This window comes from Leptonotus elevatus, chromosome 7, assembly GCF_054856555.1.
Source record: "Leptonotus elevatus isolate MCC_2025b chromosome 7, RoL_Lele_1.0, whole genome shotgun sequence".
Lineage (NCBI taxonomy): Eukaryota > Metazoa > Chordata > Actinopteri > Syngnathiformes > Syngnathidae > Leptonotus > Leptonotus elevatus.
Window position 1 is genome coordinate 21160474 of NC_141245.1, and position 12570 is coordinate 21173043.

At 42.6% G+C, this 12570-nt stretch overlaps 2 protein-coding genes and 1 long non-coding RNA gene across 8 annotated transcripts in view; 1 reads left to right on the forward strand and 2 right to left on the reverse strand.

The window, feature by feature from the left end:
• LOC147171489 (uncharacterized) lies at nt 1–8940 on the reverse strand. Its single transcript, XM_086080687.1, has 6 exons — nt 8450–8940; nt 4755–7159; nt 4126–4265; nt 2871–2986; nt 2126–2258; nt 1–1941 (listed from the first exon to the last, which is right to left on the reverse strand). Exons 2-6 carry the CDS (start codon nt 6919–6921, stop codon nt 1810–1812), a joined length of 2688 nt encoding a protein of 895 aa, XP_085936813.1. The 5' UTR covers nt 6922–7159; nt 8450–8940; the 3' UTR covers nt 1–1809.
• LOC147171490 (uncharacterized) overlaps nt 7726–12570 on the forward strand; it is a 23832-nt gene continuing 18987 nt past the window's right edge. Inside the window, exons 1-2 of one of the 2 annotated variants that reach the window (XR_015095581.1) lie at nt 7726–9733; nt 11838–12180. This is a non-coding gene — a long non-coding RNA (uncharacterized LOC147171490). The other variant, XR_015095582.1, reaches the window with a different exon arrangement.
• Nucleotides 10128–12570, reverse strand: part of prx (periaxin) — a 27496-nt gene continuing 25053 nt past the window's right edge. For 4 of the 5 annotated variants that reach the window (XM_086080683.1, XM_086080681.1, XM_086080680.1 and 1 more), the window contains one exon: nt 10128–12102. In XM_086080683.1, the coding sequence (XP_085936809.1) occupies nt 11852–12102 (251 nt within the window). In that variant the 3' untranslated portion in view covers nt 10128–11851. Of the gene's footprint in view, nt 12187–12570 lie in introns of all 5 variants that reach the window. The other variant, XM_086080682.1, reaches the window with a different exon arrangement.

Consider the following 12570-nt stretch of genomic DNA (forward strand, 5'->3'; position numbering starts at 1 on the left):
TGACGAGGAAGCAGGATCAATTTATTGATTATCTGGTCAAGGCTGCCCTCGTTGCAATGGGAACTGTGATGATACAAACACAGCAGGACAACACAAACAAACCAGTGAGAGCCATCCAGTCCACAAAGTAAACATAGCACGTTCCCGTAGCAACACACTTTGATTGACAACATGGAAACGACAAGAAATGTAACACAGCCAATGGAGATTTGAGTCCACGTTGGAAGCTAGGCGACTTCCTGCTCGGGTCACCTTGTAAAGGTGGAGGAGCAAACCCCCCAAAAAAAAAAAAAAAAACATGGCCTTATATAAACACATGATGACGGAAACATCATGTGAGTGCTCCTTAGCGCCATCTACTGCATCGAGGTGACCAATGAGGGTTGAGCATTGGAGCAGGCATGATACCAACTTCAACCGACTTGACTTGTATTCAGTGTTTTCTTTGAAAACACAAAATGGTGGTTGTGGTCCTCATTTTTAAAAAGTCTTCTTCCCGAAAATAGGAGCTGTGAAACTTTGTAGCTGAGTTCTGTGTGTGACAACAATCTGCCATATTCGTTGCGGGGTAGAGACAATTGTTCAAATAAAACACACCAAAAAACAAACAAAAATCCACTGACAAATTGAAAAGACAAAAAGATTAATGGCAACATGGAATTTCTGGCAAGCGCTCCTCGTGTCCTACATGTGACAACAATCTCCAATGTTAGCTAATAAGCGTACAAATAAATATTCTTCTATTCCCGTGTTAAAACAATACAAGTTAGCAGTGAGGCCTACATAAATAGAACTGAGGAAATTTATATTGACACGTCCCACAATTGACAACATTCTCATCTTCAATCTCCTGTCTGGGCCTTGGGAAGTCTTGCATCCCACCGTTTCAACAATGGTGGTGCAAACAAGTTAAACAAACACTTAGGGGAAAATAAAGGCTCTGTGGGAAACGTGCAGCCGTCCTACACATGACAACAATCTGCCATATTGAATCTCCTGTGTGGCCTCTGGGGAATCTTGTATTTAAGTACTTTTCAAAAACACAAAATGGTGGTTGCGGTTCTCAAAAAAATAAAATAAAAAATCCACTTCTTGAAAAGACCAGAAAAAGTAAGCTGCAGAAATTACTGGCCATGTCCTACATGTGACAACAATCTCCCTAACCTTTCATGTCTGGGCTACAGTGAAGGTGGTCCGACAATCTATTATATTGAAATAAAACGTCTATATAAATTTAACCAAAACACAAATACCATTTACTGAAAAAAACATTAGAAACATGGCAACAAAGCTGCAGTAATTTCTAGCAAGTAGTGGCTGTGTCCTCTATGTGACAGCAATCTCCTGTATATAAGGGGATTCTTGTAACTCACAGTTTAAATAACACAAGGTGCAAGATGGAAAAGTACACTACATGAAAAAGACGAGAACAAAGGCGAACAAGAATTTCTGTTTCCTACATGTAACAACAATCTGCCATATTCTCTATACGCCTTGGCTATGATGAAACATAATAGTGTAGAACTTAATTGTCAATTTAAAAAAAATCACTGAAGAGGTGAGAGAAAACTTCTGGAAATTTCTGGCAAGTGCTGGCTGTGTCCTACACGTGACACCAATCTCCTGTATTTTTTTATTCATGTGGTGAATATGTTAAAGATTTGCATTCCTCACCTAAGAATCAACTTTCTGTTTTTATGTCCTAACAGCCACCACCAACCGTATTGAATTAGAAAATAAGTAAAGGTATCGTAGGTAGTCTGTGCCATCACCAGGTTTAAAAAAAACAAAAAAAAAAACAGCTGGGCGTCACTCCGGGACGCTCCTGTTGTAGTCACATGACAGCCGCCGCTTGGCCGCCGCGTTGTGAGCGTTCTGATTGGGTGAGTGCAGGCCGGGGGAGGGGCGGCGATTTGACCACCAATTGCCGGCGCGGCTCTCCTGTGATGACAACGTCAATCAAAATTCAATTGATTAGTCAATTAACAATGTAGCGTCTGAAACTAAAACAATTTTGATCACTCTAATGGATTATTTGTTTGCTCTTGGTTTTATATCACAAAAACCTGGCATTTGAACACGGGTGTGTAGACTTTTTATATCCACTGTAGGTGTGTGCACTTACGCAAGTTACGCTGTTGGGCTGCTCCACGTGTAATGAACTCAGCAGAAGACCTCGGGACACGTTGACATCACCGCCACCTCGCTTGTATTTGTGGATGGACATTTTGCTCACATCGTGGAAGACGTCCAACGGCCTGAGGAGTCCACCATAAAACATTTTTTTCAATAACAAAATGTCATTATGAGTATCATTGAACACCACCTAGTGGAGGGGTGGGCAAAGTGTTTCATTATCAAGAGTACTGTAAAATTTGTTGTATTCATTTTGGCATTTCTTTGAATGTATTTATATTTTTTTCATTTATCCAATTAAAAACTGCGTACTCATTTACTGTAAATAAATTAAAAACATATACTGTCATCTTTTTGAACTTCAATACGTACATAATTTTAATTATCAATATAAAAAAACCTTCTAATCTACATCAAGAAAAAATCTAATATTAGTAGAATTTACAATTTTACATTTTTGTATTAGGTAAATAATTGGATAATAATTATAAATGATTAAATAATCGTATTTTTTAAAATGATTATCTTATTTCAACATTATTAATTATAATCAAATTATAAATATTAAAACTAAAATATGCAAATAAATTACTGTTTCATTTGTTATCTTAACCCGCCTTTTTTTAAATAATGCAGTTCACCACATGGCCACACGGTGGTGTCATTTACACCAACGTAAACAACTTCGAAGTTCCATGTGAATGGTTGTTTGACTACATGTGCGTTTGACTGACCGCTGCTCCTGGCTGCTGCTTCCTCCGAGGAGCTGTGTCAATGTGGGAATGACGTCGGTAGGATGACGGTCTGCCGAGGTGGGCAGCGAGGGGAAGGCTGCGGCAAAGAGAAGATCCTGCAGGAGAGAGAGAGAGAGAGAGAGAGAGAGAGAGAGAGAGAGAGAGAGAGAGAGAGAGAGAGAGAGAGAGAGAGAGAGAGAGAGAGCAGTATAACAAGTCAGGAAGAGGACTGCAAGTGAAAGGGAAGTGTAAGGGAGTAGCACGACGTTTTACGGAAGAGGATTTTGAATGGTCAAGGAAGTGGCCTTGGGAATTTTTCAGTTTCGGGAATGTTGTGGATGTGTAGGAGAAGGTCATGGGAAAGGTCCTGGCCCCGGGAGTGGCCTGTTTAGTATCATTTAGTGTGCCATAAATGTAATGAAGTAGACTGGCAATGTCACAAATTATTTGGAAGTCTTGAGGAGGTGGAGTGGGAATGGCATAAAGGGTTATTGAAGTAGAACGTCATGTGAAGGGAAGTCTTGCAAAGTAGACTGTGAATGTCATGAGAATAGTCTGGAAGTGTTATGGGAGTGACAAATTGTCATGTGAGTTGACTGGGAATGTCAGGGAAATAGTTGAAGTGGCACACAGTAGAAGCGGACGGAGACTTTCAAGATGTGACTTGGACTGGGAATGTTATGGGAGTTATCTGGAAAGGTCATGGGAGTGTACTGGGAATGTTGTGGGAGTTGTCTGGCAACATGGAAATCTAATAATGGATGTGGTATTTAAGTGCTAGGAAGTGTAGTAGGAATGTCATGGGGTCGATATGTTCATTTCAAGGGATTGGCATGGAAGTGGTCTGGTAATGGTCTAGATGTGTTCTAGAAGTCACGTGGAAATTGTCATGGACTGGGAGTGTAACGAAAATGACCTACAAGTATTTTTGGGGAATCCAACTGGCCTTGAGTGTAGAAGTGTCATGGGAGTGCCGTTAAGAGAAGCGGATTGGTAAAGTCATGGGACTGTCAAGTGTCATGGGAGTGGTATAAAGTTGTTACAGGAGTGTACTAGGAATGTCACAGGGTGTACTGACCATTTCTTAGGATTGGACTGGAAGTGGTCTGAGAATGATCTTAAAGTGTTATGAATGCAATTGACATAGAACTGTCATGGTCATTGTATTGGGAATAGTCGGGAATTGTACTGGGAACAGCCAGGTTGTGGCCTGTGAATGTCCGGTGTCTCTTCCGTGAAGAGACAACCTCCTTACCAATTCGTGATCGACCATGTCCGTCCTTTCCTCGTCGGGCCACCACTGTCCCACGACATCCCGACCCTCATCCCATACGTCTTGAGGAAAGGCCGTCCACGCGTCACATGACTCCCCAGAGACGTCACTGCTTCCGAACGCTGTTTTAAGAACAAAAAACATTATAATGTGGAAAAATGAGTTTTGTCCACTTGCTGGAACAACTGGAGGTGTCCCAATACTTTTATCCATTATAGTCTTAAAAACAGAAGCTTATCCCTTTTGAAACAAGCCTGCCTAATCCTGAGCAATAATTCCAAAAATGTTATTAGGCGGATCAAAGGAGTAGAAGTAAACAAGCCGTGTAATACAATAACTCAGCTTCATGGCCTGATCTCGCTTGGAATCGTTTCCACTTGTGAATATTAGGCATGACGGATTTGTTAAACATACGGGAAGATTTAAAATAAAATTGGGGGAATGTATAGAAGAACTTTAGATGTATGTCGGGGAGAAAAAGTTGAACATTTTTGATTTGACACATTGGTAATCTGAGTCTTCTGTTTTTCATCCAACTCTTGTACTGTATTAGGACTTCGTGGCTGGTGTACCTGTTGTCTAAACATACGCTACAAGTTTTGTAAACTCACCCACTGAGCTCCCACATGGCAACGGGGCAGGAACGGCGACGCCCTGGCTGCGCTCTTCTCCTCCCTCCGCTTGCATGAACCCTCCAAACTCATCTTCCTCCTCCTCCTGTTTTTCATCCCGGCTCTCCAGCTCGATCCCGTCTTGGCCTCCCTTTTCTACTTCTTCTGCCCCGGCGCAGGGCTGACTGGTTGCCATGGTGCCCAAAGTGGGCAGGGCGGGGGTGGGATTATGCAGGCGGGGACCAGCGGGAACGACCATGCATACGGGTGCAAACTCATTTGGCGTCCAGTCAGCTTCTTTCCCCTCCGCACGGTTCACTCTGAAGTTTGTTGTTAAAGATGAAGAGGAAGAAGAAGAAGAGTCTTTTGTTGTGTTTGTCACATTGTGCTCCGGCACTGGGTGCGCCCCACTGTTTCTGATTGACCGCCCAACCAGGCAAAGCTCAACTTCTGCTTGGCCAGTGCTGCCCCCTGCGGGATAGGAGTCCTTGATGCAGCTGCTTGTGGCTGTGACGTCATCAAAAGGCGCCTGGATGGGGTCGTTGCCGCTCTTACGTTCCGTGTGACAGTGAGTAGATTCCAGGTCCGGGTTGGGCCTCAACAAAATGGATGGATCATTCTGGCAGAGTTCCTTCCTCTCCTCGTCCTCCTCTGCATTCCCTTCCCACTCCCTCTTCATTCCTGTTATCTCCCCACTCGGAGTGTCTTCTCTCCTCACAAGGAATCCACGACTCCTTTGCAGTTCTCGGCTTTTCTGACAGAGTCCCCCTTCGGGACCCGCAAGGCGCTCCGGACTGACTTTGTTTGGCTCTTCCTGTTTGTCTGTGACTTCCCCATCGGGATGTTTTTTGTCTTGGCGGGCCACATGACTGGACTTCCTCTCACTTTCTTCTCCCAGAGCAAACTGAAAGCATCCAGGACTCCAGGACGGTCCTCGGCTTTTGCGGCAGGGTCCCTTATCGGGACTGTCCAGGCGGACCAGGTCCAATTTATTTCCACCTTCTTGCTTCTCTGTGACGTCCTCATCAGGAAGTATTTTGTCTTGGCTGGTCACGTGACTGGACTTCCTCAGACTTTCTTCATTGGAAGCATTCTGAAGGCATTCGGGACTCTCACCTGGTCCACAGTTTTTCTGATCGGCTCCCTCGTCGGGACTGGTGACGTGCTGCGGCTCCGCTTTGTGTGGCTCAATCTGTTTCTCAGCAACTTCCTCCTCGGGAAGTCTTTTGTCCCCGTGACTGGATTTTCTCTGGCTTTCCCCATTGGAGGAATTCTGACGGAATCCAGGACTCTCCTTGGGTTCTCCTTCAGGACTGACGAGGCAGTCCAGACACACCTTATCTGGCTCTTCCTGTTTCACTTTGACTTCCTCACCAGGAAGTGTTTCGTTCTCTTGGCTAGCGCCGTGACTGGACTTCCTCGTGCTTTCCTCATTGAACATATTCTGAAGGCCTTCAGGAGACCCTCGCGGTCCTCTGTGTTCCGGACAGGCTTTCCCTTCGGGACCGGCTTTGCTTTGTCTTTCCAGTTTCTCTGTGACTTCCTCATCAGGATGTCTTTTATCTCGACCAACCACGTGTGTGGACTTTCTCCATCTGCGGGCCGACCGCACTCGAACTCGGCTCGCCGGCGTCTGCGTTTGGACAGCGGAAACGTCCCGCCGCCCAGTACTGGTACCAGACTTCCCTCTGAGCCATCCTCCGGCCCCGCTTGTCCCGCCAGATGTGGAATACAGACAACTTCCTTTGTCATTCCGCAGAAAGAGGCACTGCGTCTGCGTCTTCCCGTTGCCTTCGGATGTCTTCAGAGTGGCCACCGTCACCAGGGCGCCCACCCCGGCCTGAGGGAGGCCATACCCCGAACCCCATGCCCGGCTCAAGTGCACATCTGCCGACCTGGGACAAGAAGTCCTCCGACTGGTGGGGGGTGTCACTGGTGCTCGTCCCCCGCTCGGTGGGGTGCCGCCCTTCTGCCGGTTCTTGGAAAACAGTGCCCAAGCCCGCAGGCCCCGGATGAGCGGTAGGTCCGCCAAGCCCAGCTCCAGCCTGCTGGGGAGTGGCTGGGGGGCCGAGGAGCACTTCAGGGGCGCATCGTGGGGGGTGGCCTTCAGGCACGGGTAGTTGTTGTTGTTGTTGTGCTGCAACATGGCGCTCCACGTGAGCCTCATCTAGAGAGGCGTTCGCTTGCGTTTAATAATTTGCAGTACAGATAATGATGCTCTTCAGACAGAAGCTATTCAAATGGTCTCTAAAGTGGGCAGCATCGCTTGTAAAAATTTCATTCAACAAAAGTGCTGCAACAACAACAACGCCTCTGCGTTGTCCTCTGTGGTCCTCCCGGTGACGACGCCCAGGAGATAACAGGACGTTTATCCAGAGTCGTTCCTGCCCACTTTTATGAACAACCTGGAGAGAGAAAACATAAAACATTTTTAATTACATCTTTAAGCTTGAATTTCCAATTTATAAAGGAGTGCCACAGTGAATATAAAAAAATAATCATAATAAAGTGGTTTTGGTTCAAGAAAAAAAATCTGGTTTGTGAGAAAATTACCTATATATTTTAGAGATATTTTAACGCTGCATATAACTAGAAGTCATTTAAAAACAAATCTCACAATATAGACTAAAACTAAAAGAGAAAAATTATATTATTTAACAAAAGTATTTAATCTATTTTGAGGATAAAGTCACATATTTCCAAAAATATATTGTATATTTAAAAAAGCCTTTTCTAGAAAAAAACATTACTTTCAACAGGAAAGTCGTTTTTTTTTTTCAAGAAAAAGTCAATGTTCTCAAGAAACTGAATAGTTAAAAAAAAAGTTGTACACTTTTGAGGAAGTCTTGTAAAGTTGTAATTTCCAACAAAACGTTTTTTTTTTTTTAATAAAAATGCCCTAATCTTAGTAACAGTACAAGTTAATATTTAATATTTATGATTCTGAATAAATCTGTTTTTAATAGTTTATTCATCAGCTAACATTAAATCAACCTTACTGCTTGTTGACCAGCATGTTTATTATTCAGCTTTTTTCAGTCAGAATGTCAGAATGCTGCAATACACCCAATGAGTTCTATTAGATGGACTGTAGTCAACACCCACAGATCCATTTGAGTGCTTATCTATCCTCACACACACACCTCGCACACACAAACACTCATATTCACACGATCTAGAATCTTCCGGTTCTCACATTCATGTTTTTAGAATTTGAAACTGTGATGTCATTTTCAGTCGACAGCAAGTGGCAAAATGGCCGCCCCTTTTAGATGGAGAAAAATGGGAGGATTTTCTCTTTAACTCATTTTCCACAAGCGCAATATAACGTGTTTAGACTAGTAGGGCTGCATAGAACATTTTTATTGTAAATACATTTTTTGGCTTACTTTCCCATTAAATAAGGAAATTGTATGATGAAATGCACTAGCTGGGTCAATCATAAGTGAATATTCTTTATGGTGTTCTTGCTCCATATCTGTTTTGGATGTCAAGAGGTGGAGTGAGTGTGTAGTCCACAAAAAAGAAAAGAAAAAAAGAAGGCAATCTTGCTGAAGGATGGCCCTTGTGTGCATGAAGAAGACCATGTGATGCAATAGACGTTCGTGGGCCGTCACGCTCGTTCATATACACGCGTGCACGTCACTTACGTCATTTGAACAAGAAAAACAACATTTTATACAAATATTTCTCACCCAATTCGATGGATAAAATGTCCCTCCGGCTCTATTATGTTCACAGGCGGGGGATGTGTGTCCTCTTCGGGCTGTGCAGCATCCTCATCCTCGGAGTGGGCCTTGATGATCCACCGAATGTTGGCCCGGTCCACGCTGGCTTAAAATAGACACGACAACACCACAAAGGCGTCCTTCCTCCTCCTCCTCCTCCTCCTCCTCCCCGCTCCGTCAGCATAGTCAGCCTCTCCCCCCCACCGGCACCAGCACCAGTAGCAGCACCACTGCGGCCATTGCGCGTCATCTGCGACACGCACTGCTTGCGAGCAGCCGCATCATCGCCGCAGCTCGCCTCCACGCACTCGCGAGCCCCAGCCGGCCTCCCCCGTGCAGCCTAGGACGGCCCACCAGCTAACGAGTGGCTGGGGCTGCAGGCGGAGCTAAGCGATCTGTCACTCAGAAAAGGAGAAATTCGTCACAAAAGTAGATGTCAGGTGATGCTTACAATTAAATGGCTCAATGTTGGTCACTGAGCAGTGTTACGCTACCAGCTAATTTTTAAGGTTACGTTGCACTTGCTAAAAGTTGCCAAATAAATGACGTACCGTTGCGTGAACTTCGCGATGACGTCGTTTTTTTACGTGGAAGAAGTTATCGCTCTGTGGCACTAGTGGGTCATCTAAAAAAAATCTTCTTAAAAGATGATTTTTTTGGGGGACAAGTATTTTCTATCACTGTAAAAAATGTTAAATGCAGTTGTTCATTGAAAGTAACAATTTCCATTCAAAACAGGATAAAGTTGTTGATTTAATTGTGAATACCATTTATTTTGCATTGACATACATCAAGTTTGATTTCTACGGAACTAAATATACGTCCAAAGGACCCAAAATAAAATATTAATTAAATATAAATAAATAAAAGTGAAAAAAGTCTGAATATTGGTGAATGAGAGTACTTCCACGTGTTCTTTGCGGTATCGAGTCACTGAATCCATTGTGCAGCGATTGATTGGCAGTGCTTTGGCTCCCGACCAAGCCACTGAGCTGTCACTCATTGTGTTATGTTTTCCATTCTACATAATTGTTTATTATAAATAGCAGTGAAATACCTCTGCGAGTTAGTTAATAAGCTACTTATGAGTGTATCATTGCTTAATTCACCATCTTTGCCACATCGATGCTTTCTCTTCATCCATTGTGCAGTGATCTAATAGCAGTGCTTTGATTCCATGGGTGGCGCTTAGCCTTGATTGATTCCAGACGCCGAGTTACCAATTCTACCATCATTTTCACCTTTTAAAAGGTATTTAATGGATAACATACACTATCATTCCATTTATGTGTTGTTAGCAAACGGTGTGTGTTCTGGAATACTTGTGTAAGATGAGTTTGTGACAATGTGTTGCTATTTCTTTGCTAAATGTGCTAATGCTAATAATCGTTGGACAAACTTTTACACAACCTAGCAGAAAGTCAAGTCATCTTTAATTATGTCGCACTTTCAAGGAGCTGCAACTATCACAACCTTGTAAGTTTATTGTTTTAAATGCATTGTATTAATGACATCACATATGCAAATAAATGCTGTCCATTTTGATTTAGTCGTGATGTGTTTCTTTTGGGGTGAATTTGATTGGTTGGGTACTTTTAATTCTGCCTAGTAACAAGAGCCAGAAGAATTTTGTTGAGCCACGGCATTTGCTAACTAGTTAAATATTTATTTCATTTTTGTGTTGAATCACAAATGATTTGTGCAGCAGCTTATTACACTGTCACGGAAATGTACATGATGTGTAAATATATTATTTTATTTATGTAATATCTTCACCAACAATCTCTCAAATGCAGTTGTGTGATAACACATTTACTGTAGCACTTAACAAATACATACACGTTCAAACCAGGAAAGTCATCGTTTCTACACAAACACAAACATCTCAGTGTGTATTGACTCATACACTTTATCCAGCATTTGAAAATTGTAAAATACATTTTAAATTTCACCTGCAAAACAGGCACAGCAACCAAAGTCAAAAATATAAATGCATATACATTCTGAAATGTCTCTCATAAGAAATGTGATGATGGGCTGTAGTGCTGTCATATTTTTCCATCCGTTTTCTATTATTACAGAATCTAATCTCTTAAAAAAACAGTAATTTGTACTCTAAAAAAAACACACTATTGACATTGTAAATATGAGGGTGAGGTGTATATTAATTATATGGACGACCAGCCATTCATTTGTATTCTATACTGCTTATTCCACACAAACTGTGTCCATATAGTATATATGAGAAGAATAAGTAAAATTTAGCAAAATATTCCTAATTCAAGATGTATGAAAAATAAAAAATTGTACTAGAACAGCAGCATTTTGGCCTAAATGGTTGACCAATGCCAGATGTATACAGGTATTCTCCACACACACACACACACACACAAAATGTTTTACAGCATGACTGACATGCTAAAAATACAAAATGTGTCACCATCTCAAAGAATCCTCAAAGACACACAAACCAAAGTGACAAAAACATTACCATTGCTACTCTCGGGGAGTATGGTAATAAGAGAATGAACTGCCTCCACAAGGGACAAACTTGTATGTACATCGTCCTCTGGCAGTACTGTCAAATATAACTAAAACTACAATGAAATTGCTTCACAATAAATCCTCGTTGACATAGCGTGTAAAATCTTGAAAATACCTCCAAATACACTAACACACTTGGAGATGCAGTAACAAAAAATATGTAACAATTAAAAATTTAAATGTAAATATATATTACTCTGCTAATAATGCTGCCTGGTTGCATATTCATCACATGAATGCAGACACTCCCCTACCTATGAACATTCGACTCGCATTCGGACATGGGAAAACCTCCATGTTAGTAAAAAAAACCAAAATAATTTTAAAGCTGTCTGTTTTATTTGACCATTTATGACTGAAACATCTAATTACAGTAGTAGATTAACACCTTAGTTGTTCACAATGGGTACTCCTGCAAGCCGCTGGCCAATAGTTTTAAGACTGGATTCGGGTTCGAATTTCCAGCCCTGTCTGCGGATGTGACGTCATGTGCGCATTGTGTAATGTAAGTTTCATTTTTCGTCAACAGGTGGCAGTAATGATTCGTAAATTGAATTTTCTCCATTCAGTATCTTTAAAGTGTATGTTCTAGTATGAGGGGCTTTTCATTAGTCACAATTTGTCACTGAGACTGTAGTGACTAGGTATTCAACGAACATAGGTGTGCAAGAGAGAACAGGCGCTAAATAATGCATAGCGACAATAGAAAAATGGCAACAATTCACAAACAATTTAAAATACGAACAACCTTCTGTAGCATATTTTGTTCGTAAGTTGGGGCATGTCTGTAACCAAACTTTTAATTTTGCAGGCGTGCCTGGCTCCTCAGAGGTCTGATGGCGGGTGAGTGATTACCACCGATTCACCCTCTGATGTCCCGGCTGCTGTGGAGCGCCGCGTCGTCCTGGCGGTCTTGGTCACCATTGTAACTGAGCCTCCTCCCCCCGGGGAGGAAACTTCCCTTGTGGTGACGTCAGAAGAGTGCTGGCAGAAGGATCCCGACACGTTGGCCTCGCCTCCCAGTTCTCCCCGTCGCTGTGCCCGAGGAGACCCTTCCGGCGTGATCTGGAGGAAGCCTGCCAGGAGGCCAGGCCAAAAAGGACAGGCGGCGAGGAGGGAAAACAGCAGGAGAAGCGTGTAAGACAGAAGGGAAGGTTAGTCTTTGTAGCAGAGAGACAAAACAAGATGGGATCGATAGTTAATAAAAGAGACAAAACATCACAAATCCAAGTACAGTCCATCTATGTTATTCACGGGTGTTAGGGACCAAGCCGTCGGGGCAAAGAGTGAAAATTCATGTGTGTTAGTATTTTTTTTCAAATTGCTTATATTAATAGTTAGAGCCTAAATATACCCCAAACTATAACCACTTAACGCTTCAATATGATTTCAAACTGATCCAACTACATCCCACGTAGAAATAAATGCCTTGTGATTTAGCGAAGATTCCATTTTTGAAAAAATTAACCAAAACGTGTGAGGATTGTGCAAAGGGCTCTTTATTTTTGGTTGGGCATGTACTGTACCCCAAGTTAAGCAACTCA